Source organism: Manis javanica, chromosome 4 (genome assembly GCF_040802235.1).
Source record: "Manis javanica isolate MJ-LG chromosome 4, MJ_LKY, whole genome shotgun sequence".
In the NCBI taxonomy this organism is placed as follows: Eukaryota; Metazoa; Chordata; class Mammalia; order Pholidota; family Manidae; genus Manis; species Manis javanica.
Window position 1 is genome coordinate 182,729,158 of NC_133159.1, and position 19,335 is coordinate 182,748,492.

Consider the following 19,335-nt stretch of genomic DNA (forward strand, 5'->3'; position numbering starts at 1 on the left):
CCTGGCGGAGCCTCACCCACAGTGCTGATGCCGCGGCCAGTGTCTGCCTGAAGCCCTCCTTCCCACAAGCTGTCTGCTTGGGTCTGCACCTCGTCTTCTCAGCTCAGGCCAGCCCAGCCTCAGCCCCGTCTCGCAGCTCCTGCTGCCCCGCCGCTGCTTCCAGGCCGACCATTCTCACGGTTCTCAGCCTCCCTCTGCTCCGTGTTCTGCTGCCCTGGGCAGGCCCACTGCCCACCCATGCCCTCCTCCCCAGCCGGGGTACCTGCTGTCTCCTCTGTCAGGGCATGTGCTGCCCCCTGGCCTCCCAGAGTGAATGTGCGGCCCAGCCCCTCCCACCTGTGCCCCTGTCCCTCCCCACCTCCTCCCTGCAATCCTGTCTCACGCTACCAGGTCCCTGGACACACCTGGGCTGCTGCCCAGGCCCCTGCCCTCGCCTGGACACTGTCCCCGGGTGTCCCCTGCAGTCCTGCTCTGCTCCCGGCCCCTCCAGGCTTCTCTCGCACTTTGGCTCCCCAACACCTCAGGCATTTCCGTTTGGACCTCCCTGCTGCCCGCCTTGCCCCCAGCAGGAACCCCATTTATTTATTCAAGCTGGCACTGAGTCCCGTGCCCCAAGCAGAGTGGCTTCTCAGTCAGTGTTGTTGGAGGGACTCACAGTCACTCATTTAGCATAACAGGAACCAGCTCCTGGTTCCACCTTGGCAAATCCCAGCTGGTTCTCGGGGGCTTGGACACTGTGGGCATGGCCCTGCCTGCCTCTCCAGCCGAGTGCCCACCAGCCCTTGACTGGGTGTCCCCGCTGGCCCAGGGTGAGCCTCACGGCAGAGGGAGCGTACGGCAGGGTGGGCATTCCTGGTGGTGGGCAGGGGCTTCAGGGGCTCTGGCTAGGTCAACTGTAGAGGCCCACAGTGACCCTCAGGGGAGCCTCAGGGCGTCGGGGTGCAAGCCCAGCAGGCAGTGACCAGGGATCTGTGCTGCCCTTCAAGTGCTCTGGCCCCCATCTCAGGTAATGGAAGTTACGCCCCACTTTCCACGCCTGGCGGTGGCTTAGGCCGCTCTGTGTGGGGCGCCCAGTGTGGTCAGCATCCCCCGGAAGCACCCCAGCTGGTGGGCCCCCTGGGTTTGCTAAGCAGCAACCCTGGTGCTCAGCCCCTGCCGAGGCCTGGAGGGCCAGGTGTGGTGTGAAATGTGCCGAAGATGCTCTGACCACAGTGGTCTAGGCCCGCTGCCCTTGGAGGCCAGGTGGCCTCGGGCCGGCTCAGGCCTGGCCACAGGGAGGCTGAGCTGAGCGTACATGTAGTCGGGTTAGTGGGGTCTGTTCATGGATGTGCGGCGGCTCTGAGGACAACGAGCTTTCTGCTATATGTGGAGGGGTGGCTGAGTGGCGCCCCCGTGAGATTCTTACCCACCTGGAACCTGTGAGTGGGACCTTGTTTGGAGATGGGGTCTTTGCAGATGTATTTAAGATGGGGCCATCCTGGATGGCCTGATGTTCAGTACGACCAAGGTGCTTGTGAGAGGAATACGGACACAGGCACGCAGACACAGGGGAAAGACCGCAGGGACAGAGGCAGAGGGCAGCGATGCCCGGAGCTGACTGCTGGCCACCACCAGGAGCCAGGGAGTGGGAAGGAGCCGCCCTGCCCTGATGGTGGATTTCTGGCCTCCAAAATTGTGAGAAAATTAATTTCCATTGTTTTAAGACACCAAATTTGTAGCAATTTGTTACGGCAGCCACAGGAAACTAATACAGATTCCTGCCCCTGGGTCAGCTCTTCGAGACAGGAAGATGTGGCGTGGGAACCGGACAGAGAGGTGCTGGCGCCCTCCGTGCAGGGCTCGGTGGCTGAGGAACAAGGCCTGAGGTCTTCGGAGCGTGGAATTGTGGACGGGGGCACGTTTGTGCCCCCAGGATGGTGCTCCTTGAGGCAGCCAGACACAATTGTGTGTACCACCACCCTGCTTTTCTTTTTTGGTAAGAATCTTGAAAAATAGGATTCCCCAGGATCCCTGTGGTTGCAGAGAGCCAAGGCTCACGTTCTGTGCCTCCCCAGCTGGCCGAGCCCTGTGCCCTGGCGCGTCTTGTCCTGGCCAAGACTGGGCTTTCAGAAGGAATGGCGTTTAAGCTCTGTTCTCTCTCTAGAAACCAGCCTCACAGAATCGCAGTCATCACAAGAGGCAACCAGAGCAGGCCACCAACTTATGCAGGAAAAAACAGGATGATTGGTGGTGTCAGTTCATTTAAAAATATGATTTCCTCAGTATTTTGATGCTTGGACTTCTTTCTTCGTTCTAAATAAATTTTCTCTTCTGAACCTGATTCTGGGCCCATGAGCTTGTGTTCCTTCCCAGAGAGAGCCCCTCTCAATTTGCAAAGTTCAGGGGCCTTGCTGGGCTGGACCTGCTGCTTTGCCTCAGAGTGCTCTGAGCTGAGGGAACATTCTCCTTGTTTCCCCGGACCATCTGCAAGGCAGACTCCCCTGAACCACACCCTGGGGTGCAGAGGGTGTTAGGGTCCGGGCTTCCGAGGCCTCTCCAGAGAACAAACTACACTGGCATAGAGATGTAAATTCAAGCAAAGTCTTTATTCAGCCAGCTAGCTGGGTCCAATGTCAGCCCCACGCAGCGGGTCTCAACAAGGACCCCGAGCACTCAGAGCCAAGGGTTTATATAGCATTTTCAAAACACTTAACTCATAGTAATTTTCCACAGCTGCACATTATTCTTGCAAGACATACATCCTGGGGTTAGGCAGGAGCAAGATAAGACCACTCCTCAATTGTCAGGGAGGTTCTGCACGATAAGCTTGGTATGTAGGATTAGCTGACCAAGGTTAGCTGACTAAAGGCCACAGCTGCCCACCACCTGGTGTTCATGATTAGCTTGTTTTTCAAGGCCTTACCCAGTTCCAGTTTTTCTTTCTAAGTCACATACTCAGAAAATGGCTTCTAGGCCTTTAAGATGGCTATGCTTATGCTAACCTATTTCTATTCTTACAAGGGCAGCCGAGGACTTGGGTCCTGCTGGAAGCATACAGGGCTGTGGCCACAGGGCCCACGGGCTGGGTGCCCGGCAGAGGCCCCAACTAAATGGTCGGTTTGCCTGCTTTTCCCAGTGGTCACATCATTTGTGGCCTCACATATTTTTGCCTGTTTATTTTTTTAGACTCACATGTGTTCATATTGGTTACATATTTTTGCTCTGGCCGGTACTACTATTCTGTTGGAAAATAGACTGACTCCAACTTTCTTTTGGTTCATGTTTGCATTTTATATGAGATGTATGTTCTCCATCCTTTTATTTCCAACCTATTATTGTCCTTTGTTTAAATGTGTGTCTCTTGCACACAACCTGTTGTCAAAATTTTTCTTTTAAATGCAGTTTGAAACTTTTAATTGGTGAGTTTGGCCCACTTACATTTATTGTAAAAGCATTTATTGTGTGATTACTGCAACTGTAATTACTGTTATTAGGACTAATTGTACTTTCTGTGAAACTAGGAATTTATTTCATCATCTTATTGCATAGTTTCCATTCACTGCACATTCTTTGCATTTATGTTTTTGCCCTTTCCTGCTTCCACTGGACACCTTTTTGCTGGTTTAAGTGGTATGTTGTTTGGTTCCCATGGCACCTGCCCTTAAACCTGCTCCCTGTTCATTCACCCAGATTAACATCTTAACCTTACTTTCATCTAGTCTTTTTTCTGTTGAGATAAATGCCTCAGCAATTTCTTACTTCCCTTAATCTCCTCCCTCCCTCCCTGCTGGGCTGGTATCATCTAGAGTGTGAGTTCTAGATTGTTATGTAGATTGTACATAGATCGTAGATTGTATGTTTATTCTCTTAAGTCATTGTTTTTTGGACAAAAGTCAGCTTCACCAAGTTATTTGGTGGTTCCCATGTCTCGTCTCTTCTTACGTGAACATTGCCTCCAAGAGGGGCTTCAGAGTTGACTCTTGTTGGAGTGTTCTAAGACCTTAATGGCCGAGAATATCTTTATTACATCTGTAGACTGAAATGACAATTTGACATTTCAGGAGCAAAGTTCTTGTCCTGCAATACTTAAGGGGATTATTACGTCGTCTCCTTGAACTCAGAGTTGTCTCTGAGAAGCCTGATGCCATCTGAGTTTCAGGATTTCTCCGCCTTTGCTGCTCCGGCTCCGGATGTCCCCGTGCAGGCCTGCCTCGGACCCTGTGGCCCCCGAGAGCCTGTCGGTCCTGTGCGCTCCCCGCCTCTGGGAGCTCTCACCATTCTCTCTCTCAAGCCTTTATTGGCTATGTTTTTCCTTCCATTACTGATGTCCCTGAGGATTTTTCTTTCTCGTTTCCTTCTGGGAGGCTTCTGTCCAGCTGTCCCGTCCCTCTCCGGCTGCTCGCCCCATCTGCTGTCTATTGGGTCAGGGAGCCTAACCAGTGAAGGTCAGGATCGGTGCAGCCCTAACTTCCCACGTGGATGTTTTGATGACTGTTCCTGCAGGTGTCCGTCATTCTGGCGTTGACCTGCTCTGGCAGGTGTGGTGGTGGCCTGGGTGGCTGTCGCCTCCTGGAGAAGCAGCTGTGCTCAGGATGTTAGCTATTGGGCCATAGGCCTTAAAGGGGCCCAGGTCTGCTCCAGAGTTTTGGGGTGGGCCAACCTAGCATCGGAGGGGGTGAGCCCCGGCTGAGATCCTGCCCTCATAACCTTCCCCCTCCCTGAGAGCTGCCCCCCGGCCAGCTCCTGTGGGGGCTTCCCTGGGAGCATTGGCAGCCGGCCTTGGATTTGAGGAGCAGGGTGAGGCACCGTCAGCATCCCGCCACGGTTTCCCTGCTCCCACTGTGTGCGGCCGCTGAGCTGGCCCGTTTCTGGGCTGAGCTGGCCCGTTTCTGGGCTGAGCTGGCCCGTTTCTCCAAGTCTAAAAGCTCCCCACCTCCAGGGAGTCCCTAGAGCTACAGCCTCCACAATTTGCCCCCCACAACCAAGGCCTTTGCCTCCAGCTGCCCCAGTCTCAGCCAACAGCTGCACAGTTGGTGGGGTGTCTGCTCTGCAGAGGGGTGTTTCCCAGTTTCAGGTCCCCAGAGCCGCCCCCAAGAGCCGCTGAGATCATGTTCCAAGCTGCCTACCCCAGAGAGAACCAGGGTCCACACCTCCGTCTGCTCTTCCATGACGTTATTCATGCAGACATAAGAACACAGTCGACAGCCACATGCGCCCTTGTACTTGGTAACATGGGGTCACACACACAGGGCACAGTGCACCAGTCGGCATCACTTGTGGTGTCTTGTCAAGGGCCCAGTATGACGTTATAGATTCCCCACGGCACCATCTTAACACGTGCTGTCTGCACTGTAATTGTCACGCACCGCTCCTTCCTGGGCACCCAGGCCATGCCTCAGTCGTCAACTCTGTGTTGAACATGACACTACCATGAATAGCACGGCGATTTCATTTCTGCACCCAGAGATCACCTCCCAGAGCGGCGACTCCGGACGTGGGATTTCCAGGTGAAAGGGACATCCTGCCTTGACATCTTGATCTTTGCAAACCCAGTGGGGGAAGGGCTACGTCATTTCAGTGGATGTTTGGTAATGAGCAATTTGAATGGTGCCTTGTGTTACTGCTTGTTTTCGGATTTGTACACTTTTGAGTATTCATCTCCTTCCTATTGACTGATAAGGCTCTTTATACATTATAAGGCATATGAACCCTAATTCTGTGATTTCATTCTCAAACATCTGCCCTGAATTTGTAGACTGCCATTTATTCTTGTTTGTAGTGTTTTTAGACACAGGTTTTAAGATTTTCCATGCAGTCTACTGTATTAGCCGTGTTTGCAAGTTTGATGGAAGATCTGATGGTGGCGGATGGGGTCGGGGTGGGTAGCACGGCTGCTGTCGCTTGGCCCAGAGCCCAGGAGGAAACGGCTACAAGTCACGCTCACACAGAGGCGCCGGTCCGCCTGGAGGGCAGGCAGGGCTCCCCAATACGGGTGCGAGAGGAGGAGCCCTGGGTTAAGACACCCAAGTACCTTTCCCCACCTGATTCTGTGGTGGCTGCAGGTGAGGGTGGGTGAGGGCCCTGCAGGATCTGCCCCGTCTGCAGCCTGTCCAGGACTGGAGCCGGGCAGCGTCCTCCTGTCCCTCTCCTTCCTGGGGGGGCTGCACACACACTCCACAAGCGCAAAGTCCTACGAGTACCTTGCGGTGGGTCTCCCATCCCCATCTCCAGCCCAGGGTGCTTGAGAGGAAATGCTGGAGGCGGGAAGGGCAGAGGAGAAGCACTTTATTTCTATTCCAAGCCTGGGCTGGGAGCTGAGCCTCTCCCGGCCCCTCTGTCAGGCTGCCCACTGTCCCGGACCCACGTCTGTCCTACAGAGAAGCCCCTCCTGCCATGGGAGGGGCAGGCGGCAGCTGGCAGGGCAGCCTCAGGGCAGGAGGTGGGCAAGGGCAGCTTCCTGGAGGCAGTGTGAGGAGCCTGCCTGCTGTGGGGGGCTGCCTGTGTGTCCGCACTGGGCTGGCCAGTCCCCTCGGAGCCCTTCCCGGGCAGAGGGAGGCCTGGAGGGCTCACTGGTAGTGGTTGGGTGTGGACACAGACATCATGTTGTGGCGGCTGCAGGACATGTCCTCGTACACCACACACGCCGGGGGGGGCTCATCCCTCACCCAGCAAAGTCTCTTGATCTGAAAGATAAAGCCAGCTCACTGCGGGTGCCCACTTCTCCTGGCACACCCCTCAGCTTTCGGATTTGCTGTGCTTCTGGGCCAGAGCTCCCCCAGGCTTGGGGGTGGGGAGGGAGAGGACGGAAGCAGCCTGGCCCCAGCGGGCACCGCCTCACACCCGTGCTGTCCGGCACACACAGGCCTGGGTGCTGACACTGCAGCCCACGCTACCCCTGCTCTGGCTGCAGTCCTGGGGTCCCCCTACCTCGGACCCTGCTGTACGGGAGGGGTGGGCACTGGGAACTCCCAGGTGGCAGCTTAACCTCCCCCCTTCCCTGCCAGCTGTGAGACTCAGGTGGCGGCTGGGCTCACACTGACCTGTGTCCTCCTCAGCGCACACACAGCCCCCAGCCACAGCCCGGTGAGGAAGCAGCCCACAGCCAGGGCGGCGGGCAGGGAGAGGTGTACCAGCCGGCCCTCCTGGCATGTGTTCGCTGATCGGGACAGTTCGGGAAGAAGGAACAGAGAGAGGCACTTGAGGGCCCATGAGAGCCGTCAGGGCTCAGGGCCGGGAGGGGCTCTAGGGTGGGGGGGTCCAGGCGGCTTCCTGGAGGAGGCGGGCTGAGCTAGAGGAACCACTTAGCAAGGGTTGAGGGAGGCGCACAAACAGCGCGGTGGAGCCGGGCCCAGCCAGCAGGCAGGTGCAGTGGCCTCAGGGTGGGCTCCCTACCTGTCACGACGACCATGGTGCCAGGGCCCCAGACCTCGCTCTTCAGGATGGCCTGGCAGGCGTAGACCCCAGTGTCAGCTGGCTGCAGGCGGCTCATGGTGATGGTCAGGTTGTGCTGCAGCCCCGAGAAGGCGATGCGGCCCCAGAACCGCTTGCTCACGGTGGGCTCCTTCCCGTCCTCGTAGTAGACCACATTGGCGGGGCTTGGCCACCTCTGCTTCAGGTAGACCCCATGCAGGGTCCCGCTGGCACGGCAGGTGATGTCAATGTAGCTGCCCTCCGGGGCAATGGTGTACAGGGGGGACTGCCACACCTCTGCAAGGGGCGCCACTGTCACCACTGGCAGAGGGCCACTCCTCTCGGCAGGGGTGCCTTGGGACAGTCCCCTGCTGACATGTCACCATGGATGAAGCCTCTTTCGGGAGCCCTGGAGTAGTGTGGGCGCCAGCATCCCCATGGTTGCATGAGCTCTGGAGGAGCCCATGGGGCCGGGCCACCTGTGACCCCCCCACCACTGTCTGGTGAAGGTTGGAGCTGAGGCTTCTTCCTTCCAAAGCAACTGGCCCTTCGATGGGAAGCTCTGACCACTCCTCCCTGGCTCTGCACCTTCAGCCTCTCAAGTGACAGTCCCTGAGAGCCAGAGGCTCCGTCCTGTTTCCCTCTCTTTCCAACACTGGTTGCCTCAGTTTCCCCACTGTTTCTAGGCACCAGGAGCTGGTGGCTCTATGGGGCGAGTGCATCCTTGTCTGTGGGACACCCAGAGATGTCCCTTGTCCACCAGCCAGCACCCAGCAGAATGTGTCCTGGTGCAAATGCCTCCAGTCTTCAACATCACCCAGTGTCTCAGCAAACTAAATCCTGAGGCTCTTGTCTTTTTTACTATTGCTGAGAGCCCCCACCCCACCTGCGTAACTGATCTTACTGCAGAACTCCACACCACCTGCTTTAAAAAGCAAACTAAAGGGTAAAGTTCTCTCATGCCAAAGGCGGCCTTGTTAACTGCAGGCAAAAGTCCCCACCCCCAGGTGAAGAGGGAGAGAGAGAGGCCAAGGCCCCTCAGACACCCACCCAGACGGCGCCCTGTTCAGGGGCTGGTTGTTCTGCGACAGGCGTTCACGGCTCTGAGGGAGGGTCACCTCAGCATCACCCCGACCCCTTCCAGGAGGGAGCAGCCCGAGTGGGGTCTGGGCTGAGCTGCCGAGGGGCCAGGGAGGGATGCCGGACACACTCACCTTGAGTGGGGGCCCCAGGCAAGGCTGCGGCCAGCGCGAGGAGCATGAGAAGCAGACGGAACCCATGGGCCATACTCACGGACACCCTGCCCCACGCAGGCCCAGCAATGGGGAAAGGCAGCCCCGTACCACTGCCACTGGGACCCTTCCTGCCTGCAGGCAACTGCAAGCCCACATCTCAGAGGCTCTGCCCCAGAGCCCACATGAAAGGCCACTCCCCACTGCAGGCTTCCTGGAGGTGGTGCCACGGTGAGGGGAGGCTCTGCAGGCCGGAATGGGAGGGGGGCCCTCATCCCCTGCACTGTGGCCCTGAGTGCCTATAGGGTAACCGTTGTCAGGCCCCCCACCCCTGCTGCACCTCCACAGGCCAGGGGATGTCCATGAGAGACACGGGGGTCCCCTGGGTGGGGTGGGGCACAGGCTCCAGCCAGCCTGGTACCCTGGGTCACTTTCTGTTGGGACCCAACTGGCCTGAAATCTGGCCCATCATGTCAGCCACCGCCTGCAGCCTGGGACAGGGTCCAGAGAGGGGGGCAAGGCCTTGGAGGGACCCAGAGCCAGGATTCCTTCCTAGGTTTCCTCCGTGGGGCACAGAGGGCAGGATGACTGTGGTGGGCGCCCCCACCACCGCATCGGCACTGAAGTGACCTTCAGTGTAGGTCAGTACGCCGACACTTCTGGTCTGTCTTGGGCAGGATGGAGTAGATCCTGTGGCCCCCAAAGGGTGGGGCCCTGGGTGCCACGGCCACTGTCACACAGGCCTGGTCCTATGAGGCACCAAGCCAGCACTGCGGTGACATGAACCTTACTTCAAGCCCAGAGACCGAGGGGCGGCCGGCTCCCACTGGATCCCGGCTGCTCCCAGATGTCCTTCCTGGAGGCCAGTCACCAGGTGCGACTCAGGGCCTGCGGCTGGGGTTCTCCCTGCGAGTGAGGACTTCCAGATGTCTGCACCTTTCCGATGCCTTGGGACTTCTGAGCACGTCTCGACACAAAGCTGCAGCTTCTAGATTTGTGCGTTTTCTTCCACTCAAAAAATGTGTATTTCCCAGCTCCTTTGATTTGTTGATTGGTTCATTTTGCTCATTAGTGTATGGATGTTTTCAAAGCATTGAATGTACTAAAACCCTGTTTATTCCTATTAAGATTACACCCAACTGAGTTACACAATTTGACATAATCACAATTGATTTGCCGACGCGCTACATAAATGGGTTTGAGATGGGGAAGGGCCAGCAGGCGGGGCAGATGCAGGGAGGGGAACCTGGGTAGGAGGAGAGGCCAGGTGGGTAGGCAGAGGAGCCACCAGCGACCCGCTGCCACCTGCTGGCCCCCCCCCCAGAGCGCTTCTGGGCTGCGCCCCCTAGTGGTGGTGGGGTGGGTGCACATTTCAGCCCCTGAGACTGCTGGCAGGACGGAGCCCCAAACTGGTTCTTGCTCAAGGCTGAGAGAGGAGCGTGCCCACGGCCAACGGGCACCCAGACCTGGGGTGTCTCCAAGGGGACAGTAGGCGCCCTCCTGCACCTGGGGCTGGACACCCGGGGAGAAGGAGCCAGGCCGCAGGGTGGGATGGGGCGGACGAGGGACAGGGTCCTTCAGGCCAAATGACCCAGTACTTGACATTTCCACACTTTTGGCCACAGGACGAGGGAGCAGAGAGAGCCCCTGGGGACTGAGGCAGCACAGACCTGCATGGGGGGCCTGCCCATGAGTCCCCAGTGCCACCCTCCATGAAGGGTGGGGGCTCACCCCCAGGCTGATGGACCCCACGCACTGAGCAGGGTCTGCTGCCACAGGCGGCTTCCAGGTGGGGGAGAAGGGGGCAGGCGGGGCCCTCTCCCTGGAGCGGCCGCCCCTGCCAGTGGTCGTGAGTCGGGCTGGGCGCCGGATCTCCCTCACTGGTGGCCCCTGCTCCTTGCTCAGAACGAAGTCATCTGTGAGGCAGGAGCGTGCAGAGGGCTGAGAGCCGTGCACACGGACACTCAGGCACACACGCGCACACCGGCTGCGCCACGCCTGCTCACATGCACCCGGGCACACGCCCACTGTGCCCAAGGAAGCACTGGGGTCTCCTGGAAGGAGCAGGGAGTCCTGCCCCTCCATGCTGCCCTGCGGGATGTCCTGGGGGCAAATGAGGGCTTGGGGACAGTGGAGACCCGGTGGGTCTGGCTGGGAGTGGGGCACTGGGTCCTGGGCCTGCCAGGCCAGCTGGACTCCCCTGGGCAGGGGCACCCACTCTCTGGGACTTGCACTGCACCCACCCTCCCCCAGCTCGGTGGGTGCAAGGCCACAGGGCCCAGTGTCCACGCCAGGTCCAGGACGCCCCCCCCAGCTCCCCCCACCCCAGACCAGGTGCCAGGCCTCCCACCTGCGGGAGTGTCAAGAACTTCAGGAACCTGTGTCTTTGGTGCCAGGCCAACATGCCGGCCACCAGGAAGGAGAGGGTGACAACAAGGATGATGACGAGGACCACCTCGAGCTGGCTCCCAGCTGCGGGCGGGCGGTGCAGCCTCTCCGGGTCTGCAGGGGGTCACGCCACTTAGCAGGAGGCAGGGAGGGGCTGTGGGGTGTGGGGGTGGGCGTGGGCGCCAGGCGGGAGGGGGTCTGGGGGCCTCCTGGCGGGGAGCTCCCCCCCTGTCCCTCCAGATAAGGACGCCACCTACCCTGGGAAGGCGAGAAGGGCTGGGCTCTCCTCTTCTCCGGCTCTTGGGCCTCTGCTCCTGATGCAGCCCCCCAGCCCCGCACACACATGAGACTTGGGTACCAGGAGTCCACAGAGGGCTCGCTGGGCTCCCCTGGCCCAGTGGGGCACCAGTCCCAACTCCCGCCACCGCTGCACCCAGAGCCCAGGGTGACCATGACTGGATTAGAATGGGGCCGGGGGAAGGAGTGGGGGCGACAGCAGCATCCCCGGGGCCATGGGCACTGGCTTTACCCAGAGTATCCTGGAGGGGGCATGGGGCTGTGACCAGCACCCCAAGAGGAGGGGTGTGGGGGGCCAGTGCAGGGCTGGGGGCTGGGCTGGCAGAGAGCAGGTTGTGGGGAGCCCTGGGCTCTTCAGGTGGACATTTTCCAGGGCGAGGCTGTGGGTGTGGCCCCTTTCTGCAGCCAGTGACTTCACCAAGTGCCAGCACAGAGCCGGCCAGAGGTGAGGAGACCACAAGGCCTCTGCAGGGAGGGCGAAGCTCTGCAAGGGCCTGGACGGGCACTGGGATTTCTGGTGGTGAGTGGGTGCGGATCTGGGTGGGCAGGAGGGAGAAGCATGGGCCTCACCCGCCCCCTGGACCAGCAGCCCCCAGCTGTGCCCCGTGGCCCAGGTCCCACTGAGGAGCCATCTGCTTTGCTAAGATCCAGGATGGCTGCACTGGGCCGCATCCCGGGCTCTGGGCGCTTCAGGTGCAGGAAGCTGGCCCTCCCCAGCTGCCCTCAGACAGGAGTGCCCCGCCCCAGCCCTCCGCTGACCTGAAACGCTCAGTGTGGTGGTCCTAATGCTTCTCTGGAAGCCTTCCAGATACCACGTGTACTGCCCGGCCTGCGCATCCTGGGCCCCATCAATCACCAGCTGTGCCACGGCTCCGTGGACCCGGAGCTGCCACCCACCATCGGCGGGGCTTCCAGGGACCTTCCTGCTGACGAGGGGCTGGTTCTTCCCATCAGCACTCAGGCAGACGGGGACCTGGGCACTCAGGCAGACGGTGACGTTGGACAGGGGGTGGGAGATGGTGCAGGACATCACGGCGCATGCACCCCTGGACACAGTGACCACACCCTCAGTGCAGGTGGGGTCGTCCCAGCCTGTGGGGGGACAGGTCACACGTGTGGGTGAGGGTTGGGCCTCAGGACACACACTGACCCCCTTCCCGGGGCTGGGGCAGGTGACGAGGCCCCAGGGACAGGGGTCCTGTGGGGGCTGCTAAGAACAACTCAGGTGGAAAAATAAAATAGAAGCACAGGGGAGGCTGTGTGCGCACATATCTGTGTGTGTGTGCGTGCATGTGTGCATGAGCACGTGTGTGGACACGTGTGTGTTCCCCTGCATTCCCAAGCCTGAGACATGGCCCAGAGTCCCTGCCCAGGAACGGGTGGGCCTGCTCCAGACCTGCCTGCTCAGCTGACATTTGGGAGGTGGACCCTGACTGCAGCTGCCCCACCTTACCCAGGCTCTGTGCTGGAGGCTCCACTCTGGGCTGGGTGTGCGTGCCAGCTCCAGGAGGAGGGCCCGACCCTCCAGGACACCCGCCTGCCTCTGTCAGAGGCACCCAGCACTCAACCCACCTCCATCTGCCCCTCCTGGCCGCTCGGCCAGTGCCCTCCCAACCTCAGAAGGCAAATCTTGCAGCGAATTGGCCCAAGGTCAGCCTCTGGCCCTTCTGGATGAGCCGACTGGCAGCGCCCTGGGGGCTGTCACGAGACACCCACAGGCGTCAGGCAGCCCGGTTTCCATGAAACAGGCTCTAACAACCCAGCCGCCTGGCTGTCCCACTGGTGACTGGACCTGGTGGACAGAAGTTTGGGCAGCCAGGCAACCGTGGAGCACATAGCGTGCTGCATGGGGCTGCCATTTTACCCACTTACCAAATACAAAACACGTGGCAGTGCCACGTGCTACCAATGCGCGAGGGTGTGTATGAGGTGGCGATTCCTGCCTGCAAGGGAATTCAGGAGCATTTAGGGACATTGGGGTCCTCACAGGCCACAGGCACAAGTTTGGACTTGTTCCCGAGAGTGGCCCCCAAGGTAGGTGAGCCAATGGGCACCAGTCAGAGGGCAACGGAGTGCAGAGGGTGCCGGAGCCGGCAGAAGACTCCCAGTGTTCCAGAAGGGGCTACGGCGGGCGGGCCACCTGGACCACAAGCCCGTCCGTGCGAATTGGGCCGAGGAGCCCTGTTCCCCGCTCAGCCACCGGGCTGGAGGCTCTGTTCCCTGTCCAGGTGATGGGTGAGCAACACTGCAGGAGGAATCACCACACTCATGTGGGCGCCACCTGAGGACCATCAGCACCCAGGAGAGCTGTGGACGGTGGCCAGGCAGGCTGCCCTGAACACATGACACCCGGTGGAGCTGAGCATTGCTCCCCAGAGGCAGGGCCTCTGCTGATGCCAGATGCACTGACCATCCAGTCCAGGGCCCCAGCGGCTGCTACTGGGAGCTGCCTGGGCAGTTTTCGACTCCAGCGCCTGGGCTTCATGTTACTGGTCGGGAGGTGCCCGGGCCAGCATCTTTCACAAGCCCCTCAGGGATCTCTCTGCACAGCCCAGCGGGGAGCCCCTGACCTGGAGCCATGGGCCAGGGCATCGCTGGGGGACCCTGCAGAAACGCAAGTCCTGATTCTGCGGGGCTGAGGCGGCCTGCGAGTCCGCATTCCTAATGAGCTCCCGGGTGACGCTGAAGCCACTACCGACGGACTGGGACCAGAGCAGGGGCAGAAAGCCCTCACCGGTCCTGCCGCCCATCTGCACATCGCCCACTGACCAGAACCCCGACCCTCGGAACCCGGACATCGTGTTCGTCCCCCATGTGCGCTGATAGTCACCACCAGATGCAGAGCGGGCACCCACTGTGTGCCATCCGTGGGGGTCAGGGCCATTACCTGGTGCCCGATCTCCATCTGCCCCTCTCACCCCTGCCTCCCATCACTCTGAGACTTACTTTCTTTCTGAGCATGCAGGGAGGCAGCCAGGAGCAGGAGGCTCCAGAGCATCCTGGGAGCTGGGTGGGGTGATGCTGAGGTCAGCATGGCCTTGGGGGTCCTGTGTACTCCACTGGTGCTCGGGACATTCCCTTGAGGACAGGAAGCAGAAGGTCAGAGGTGCGCCAGGCTGCAGCCTGGTGGGGCGGCGGAGAGGGGCTCCTCCCTGACCAGCTGTGCCCCATGCCAGAATCCCTGCCCCCTGCAGCCTTTGCAAACCCTTCGCCTCTCTCTTGCTGGGGAGGGGGCTTTCTGTCTTCTCCTGTGGGTCTATGAAACTTCCGTGTTTAAAGAAACAAACTGTCAGCAACGAGGCACACGTGTTCCCTAGTCAATCATTTCCGGAATACAGACACTCCACATCTCATGTCGTCCTGTCGGTTTTTTCCTCGAAAGCCTCAAGATTTTGTTTTAAAAGTGTTTTTGTTTGGTGTAGCACAGAGAAGGCACATAGTGGATCTGTGGCATCTTGCTGCACTGATGGACAGTGACTGCACTGGCGTGTGGGTGGGGACTTGATAACGTGGGTAAATGTAGTAACCACATTGTTTTTTCATGTGAAATCTTCATAAGAGTGTGTATCAATCATAGCTTAATAAAAAAAGTGTTTTTGTTTGTTTGTTTAAAATGTCCTTTACAAAGGCCTCCCAGACTGTGGAGAATCCCTGGATGGCCACATTTTATTTATTTTTATGTTGAAATCGTGAATCCACCTCAAAGTCATTTTGCAGTGATGTGTGACGGGCTCAGTCTTGCTTTCTCCTGGGGAAGGGCGGCTGCGCCTGGGCACCTGTGGCATGGTGCACCGGGCTGCCGTCGGGGACCTGCCCGGTGTCTCCACAAGGATGTGGCCGGGCCACAACTTCTTCCCTGTTGCTCTGTGGAAGGCGGGTTCTGTTACTGCCCTGTTCATTTTTCCGTAGACATTTGTTTTCCCACTAGAACATTAACATAATTTAATTTTTTTTCTTTTAGAAACAGGAATTTGTGGTTGTGTGGAGGGGGCAGCAGCCCATCTTGCCCACACCTGCTCAGGACATGGTAGAAGAGGCCGAGATGGGACTGCCAGACTCGACCTACAGACAGCCTTCTGGTCTCGCCGCCTGTCAGCAGCCAGGTAGCTCACCACCACTAAATGTCGCTACATGGACAGAAGGTTCTAGAAGGAAGCGTGGCAACTTCCTGTGCTGGGGCACCTCAGACAGGATCTGCTCAATCTTTTTCCTGAACATCTTTACAAAATAACTCTTCTTAAATTGGAAGGTTCTGGCACAGAACGTGGTATCCAAAGGCATCCTTGCTGATGGCAGGTGGCCACTCCCGGCCCTCTGGCCAGGGCCCTCTGTGCCACCTGGCGGGAGACCCCTGTGGGCACTGTCCCACCCCGAGACTGGCCCGTTCCCCTAGCGGTGTCCACGGAAGGGCCCGGGAAGCCCTCCTGTGCCTCCTCTGGCCCTGTGCAGGCCCAGGGCTTCCGTGTCCTCCCAGAGGTCTCCCGAGTGGGCACTGCCCCAAGGGACGCCACCCCGCCCTCAGCTGTCATAGGCTCGCAGCCCTCGGCTCTGCTGCCTCCAGTGCACCATGGGTCCGTGTGTCCCCGTCTCGGTGGGGGCAGGCCAAGCTCTTCCCTGGCCGGAGGTGGGATGACATGCTCCTGGGGGCCTGGCCCTTCCGGGACAGGGGAAGGTGCACTTGAGCTGCTGTGTCACCAGATGCCAGTACACAGACACGGGGCCCTGAGTCCTCTGTCCGTTGTGAATTTATTTCTACCACACCCCCTCCATGTCACCTCAGGGCTTAGCAGGAAGGCTGGGAGGTATCTGGGGTCTGCAGGATCCAGGAGCTTGTGGTACTGTGAAGACCAGAGAGATTGGGAGCTGGTGATTCTGGTGGGGCTGGGAGACTGGCAGGGCGGCCCTAGCAGGGGAGCTTCTCTGGCAGGCAGACGACAAAATACCTAAGAGCAAAGGTCGGCCAGGCCAGGACTGATGGACCTGGGACACCCTGCTCCTGCTCCCCCAGAGGGCCATGCCCTGGCTGCTGAAGGTCGCAGTCCTACCAGGACAACCTCTGGGCCCCACCCCAGCTGCTTCACGTGACAGAGGCCAGGCTACCCCACGCTCACTTTCCTTTGCCTGCCAGCACGCACGCACTGTCCAAAGCCCAGCCAGCAAGTCACGTGTAGCAGGAACTCCTTCACTGAGCCACCTCCTCTGCACGTCACCTGGTCCAGGTACGGCCCATGCTGACCTCTTACCTGCCCGGGGCCACTGAGGAGCATTGGCAGAGCCCTTCACTGAGCAGCCCTGGGGTAGGGGTGCTGGCCCAGGGGGACCAAGCATCTGTTGTCCACAGAGCGCGTGGGAGGCCCTGTGGTGTGGCATCTCAGGGCCTCAGCAGGGGCAGGACTGCCACAGACTCTGCAGAAGAGGGGCCTAGCCTGGCTGGGTTGGGCCTCATGGCTGCCCAAGTTGGGCCCAGGGCTGTTACATGAGCACTCGTTTATGCTCAGTCAACACCCCAGGTTTACTGGGATCTTGAAAAGTGATTAAATTTACCAGGAAGGATAAACACGTGACAACAGTTAGGAAAACATGTGATGCAGGCCAGACGTAGCAGTGACTGCACCAGATATGGGATCTGGACAAGGGATGGGGAATCAGGACCAGAGACCTAGAGATGGGAGCTGCTTAGAGTTGGAGGCGCCCTGCCCAGCATCCTCGTGGGCCCTGTGCCTCGGGCGGTGGTGGATGCCAGGCCCTTGGAGTCGATGCCAACTCTGAATCCAGGCTTATCATGACCTCACGGCTGCCCACCTGCAGGGTGGAGTGGGTGGGGCCAGGTGTACGTCACTGCTCTCTGCACAGTCCCGCCTGTCACCACCCCCGCTCCTGGGGAATCCCGTCCTGCTGGGAAGCTGGGAGGTCATTTGTTTTGAAAGTGCCTCCAGGGACTTTGCTCTCAGCCACGCAGTCATGGGCAGCCATTCTCTGGGCACACAGTCAACAGCAGCTGAGGCCCCACAGAGGCCTCTTTCTGAGCCCTGCCACTGGAACACTGGCTCAGCCTGTCCTTTCGTGCACTGGTGTGAGGGCCAGGGCCCAGCTCTGGCCGTCTCTGGACATCATCCCCTGCCCAGCACAGACAGCTCTGCCCTGGCCTTCTCTCCAATGGAGGGTGGACTTGACACCGGGGAGGCCGGCCCAGCCTCCAGCCTCCAGCCAGGGCCAGCTGCAGGCACCAGGCTGAGCCCTTCCTGTCCAGGCAGTGGTTGGGTCCACCTCTCCCCAGCCCCCGACTGACCCAAGTCCCTGCATTTGGTATGAAAAGCACCCAGCCCAGGTCTCCTGGCAGGCACCGTGCTGCCCCATGAGCAGGAACATCCAGTTACTCCTTGGAATTTGCAGGAGAAAATTCACTTTGCTGAAAGAGGTTCCTCTCTGGGCTTGCCAAGCACAATACAGACACCCAGTGACATTTGGGTTTCAGATATACTCGTAGTATAAGTATATTCTGTGCAGTACTTGGGACAGTCACATTTAAAAGTGATTCACATTATCTGAAGTCAAATGTTTGTGAGTCTGGCGCCCCACTTCCTTTGCCAATGCCCTCTTGTCGACAGCACTGCCAGGGACAGAAAAACAGGCGAGGGAGGCCAGGGTGTGACTTGCGAGCAGGCAGAAAGGCAGAAGCTCAGGTGTGGGGTGTGGGGGGGACTCGAGCCTCCCCGAGTTGGGGAAAAACAAGGGCAGCGGTTCAGGTTTCTCTCAAACTGCCGACACAGGCATGGGCGTCCGCGTACGGGAAGACGGCAGAGCCGGGGGCTGTGCGTCCGCGGCCCCAGGGTGACTCACAGGTTCAGGAGCTGCTCACCCCTGGGAGTCAGTGCCAGCACCTCCCCCTCTCCGGGACCCCGCGTGTGTGAAGGTGGGGGCTTCTACTCGGAGCTCCCCTCCCCACACCCGAGCCGCTGCTGCGGGGCTCAGGCGAGGCGCGCGCGCCGCCCGAGGATGCCGACCCGGCAGGCATTCCGCAGCCGCAGGGAGGGCTGAGCGACACCTGCGGGCGAGCAGCGGCCAGAAGCCGACCTGAGCTCGGGCGAGGGGACGCCCCGTCCAGGCGCTGCTCGCCTTGTCCGGGTCCCGGCTGCCGCGGCTGGGAGGGGACCCCCGGGGGCAGTCGGGCCTCCAGGCCCAGGGCGGGGCTGGCGCACCCGCCCGCTTCACAGCCTTGGCACTGGCTGCCCCCCCCACCCCGCCCTGCAGCTGGGAGCGCGGAGCCCACCGCCTCCCCGAACACAGCCCCCGGCGCGGGGGGCGCCTCCTAGGGCTCTGGCTCCTCCGCCCACGGGGTGGGAAGTGGCTCACGCTGCAGATCGCTAACCAGCGGTGGGTGGGGAACCGAACTTAGAGATCGCTGCTGCGGTCGCCCCAAAACGAGAGGGGGGCGTGAGAAGGCGCCGGTGAGGCCCGCCTCGGTCAGGGAGGCCGCGGGAGTCTCATCTGACCGACGAGTCCTTGCGCGTGTGCTGCGGCGGGTGTGCGAGCATCGTGGCTGCGCGAGTGTGAGTTGGCGGGTGTGCGCGCGCCTGAGTGCGCCCGGGCTAGTCGGCGGCGGGTGGGGCGCCGGACCCGGAGAGGCCACCCGCCGCCCCCACCCCCGACGGCCGAGCTTCAGGGCGCCCACCACCACCCTCAGCCCCTGCCGGCCCCCGTTCCCCGGCGGGCACCCTGCGCCCCCGGGGCCGGTCCTGGGCCCGCGCTGCGGCGCCCCCATCCCCGCCCGCGGCCGATGCCCGAAGCCCTCCGCGAACCGGCGCGCGCCCCTCACCTGGCCGCGCTCCCGGGGCGCGCGTCCTCTTTGTCGCCGGCAGCTGCGGCGCGCCCGCCCTCGGCGAGGAGAAATAAGCCCAGCGGCCCGAGGGCGGAGCCAGGGGAAGAGGCGGCGGGAACGAGGATCCCGGTACCCGCGGGGTGGGCAGCCGCGTCCTGGGCACAGGAAGGAAACCGGGTTACGGGAAGTCGCTCGAGTCTCAGGAACTGC

General features: G+C 60.3%; 2 protein-coding genes across 15 annotated transcripts; both read right to left on the reverse strand.

Moving 5' to 3' along the window:
* Positions 1-5,817: 5,817 nt before the first annotated feature.
* CD7 (CD7 molecule) lies at positions 5,818-9,376 on the reverse strand. The gene is made up of 4 exons (XM_017641481.3): positions 8,604-9,376; positions 7,372-7,686; positions 7,020-7,135; positions 5,818-6,662 (listed from the first exon to the last, which is right to left on the reverse strand). Exons 1-4 carry the CDS (start codon positions 8,674-8,676, stop codon positions 6,546-6,548), a joined length of 621 nt encoding a protein of 206 aa, XP_017496970.3. The 5' UTR covers positions 8,677-9,376; the 3' UTR covers positions 5,818-6,545.
* Positions 9,377-9,527: 151 nt separating this feature from the next.
* Positions 9,528-19,269, reverse strand: SECTM1 (secreted and transmembrane 1). Of its 14 annotated transcripts, none has more exons than XM_073236152.1 (7): positions 19,123-19,158; positions 16,966-17,108; positions 14,253-14,384; positions 12,066-12,398; positions 11,267-11,323; positions 10,972-11,163; positions 9,528-10,537 (listed from the first exon to the last, which is right to left on the reverse strand). In XM_073236152.1, the coding sequence occupies exons 3-7, from the start codon at positions 14,338-14,340 to the stop codon at positions 9,690-9,692; spliced, it is 1,518 nt and encodes a 505-aa protein (XP_073092253.1). In that variant the 5' UTR covers positions 14,341-14,384; positions 16,966-17,108; positions 19,123-19,158; the 3' UTR covers positions 9,528-9,689. The 14 variants fall into 14 exon arrangements, with proteins under 14 accessions (XP_073092253.1, XP_073092249.1, XP_073092248.1 ...); XM_073236148.1 differs by lacking the exons at positions 16,966-17,108; positions 19,123-19,158 and adding exons at positions 13,179-13,249; positions 15,006-16,931 and having other exon boundaries at positions 9,528-10,562; positions 11,000-11,163; XM_073236147.1 differs by lacking the exons at positions 16,966-17,108; positions 19,123-19,158 and adding exons at positions 13,179-13,249; positions 15,006-16,925.
* Between the last annotated feature and the right edge of the window lie 66 nt (positions 19,270-19,335).

What these genes read in the sequence shown, in the direction of transcription:
- CD7 (XM_017641481.3), bottom strand. Translation starts at nt 8,676, where the DNA reads ATGGCCCATGGGTTCCGTCTGCTTCTCATGCTCCTCGCGCTGGCCGCA. An exon ending in GCCTGGGGCCCCCACTCAAG is followed by an intron (nt 7,687 to 8,603) that starts GTGAGTGTGTCC and finishes CGCCCCTTGCAG; the next exon opens with AGGTGTGGCAGTCCCCCCTG. An exon ending in GTGCGCTGAGGAGGACACAG is followed by an intron (nt 6,663 to 7,019) that starts GTCAGTGTGAGC and finishes TTTATCTTTCAG; the next exon opens with ATCAAGAGACTTTGCTGGGT.
- SECTM1 (XM_073236147.1), bottom strand. Translation starts at nt 15,205, where the DNA reads ATGAACAGGGCAGTAACAGAACCCGCCTTCCACAGAGCAACAGGGAAG. An exon ending in TGCCACGTGTTTTGTATTTG is followed by an intron (nt 12,399 to 13,178) that starts GTAAGTGGGTAA and finishes GTCCCCCCACAG; the next exon opens with GCTGGGACGACCCCACCTGC. An exon ending in AGTTCTTGACACTCCCGCAG is followed by an intron (nt 10,538 to 10,971) that starts GTGGGAGGCCTG and finishes CCTGCCTCACAG; the next exon opens with ATGACTTCGTTCTGAGCAAG.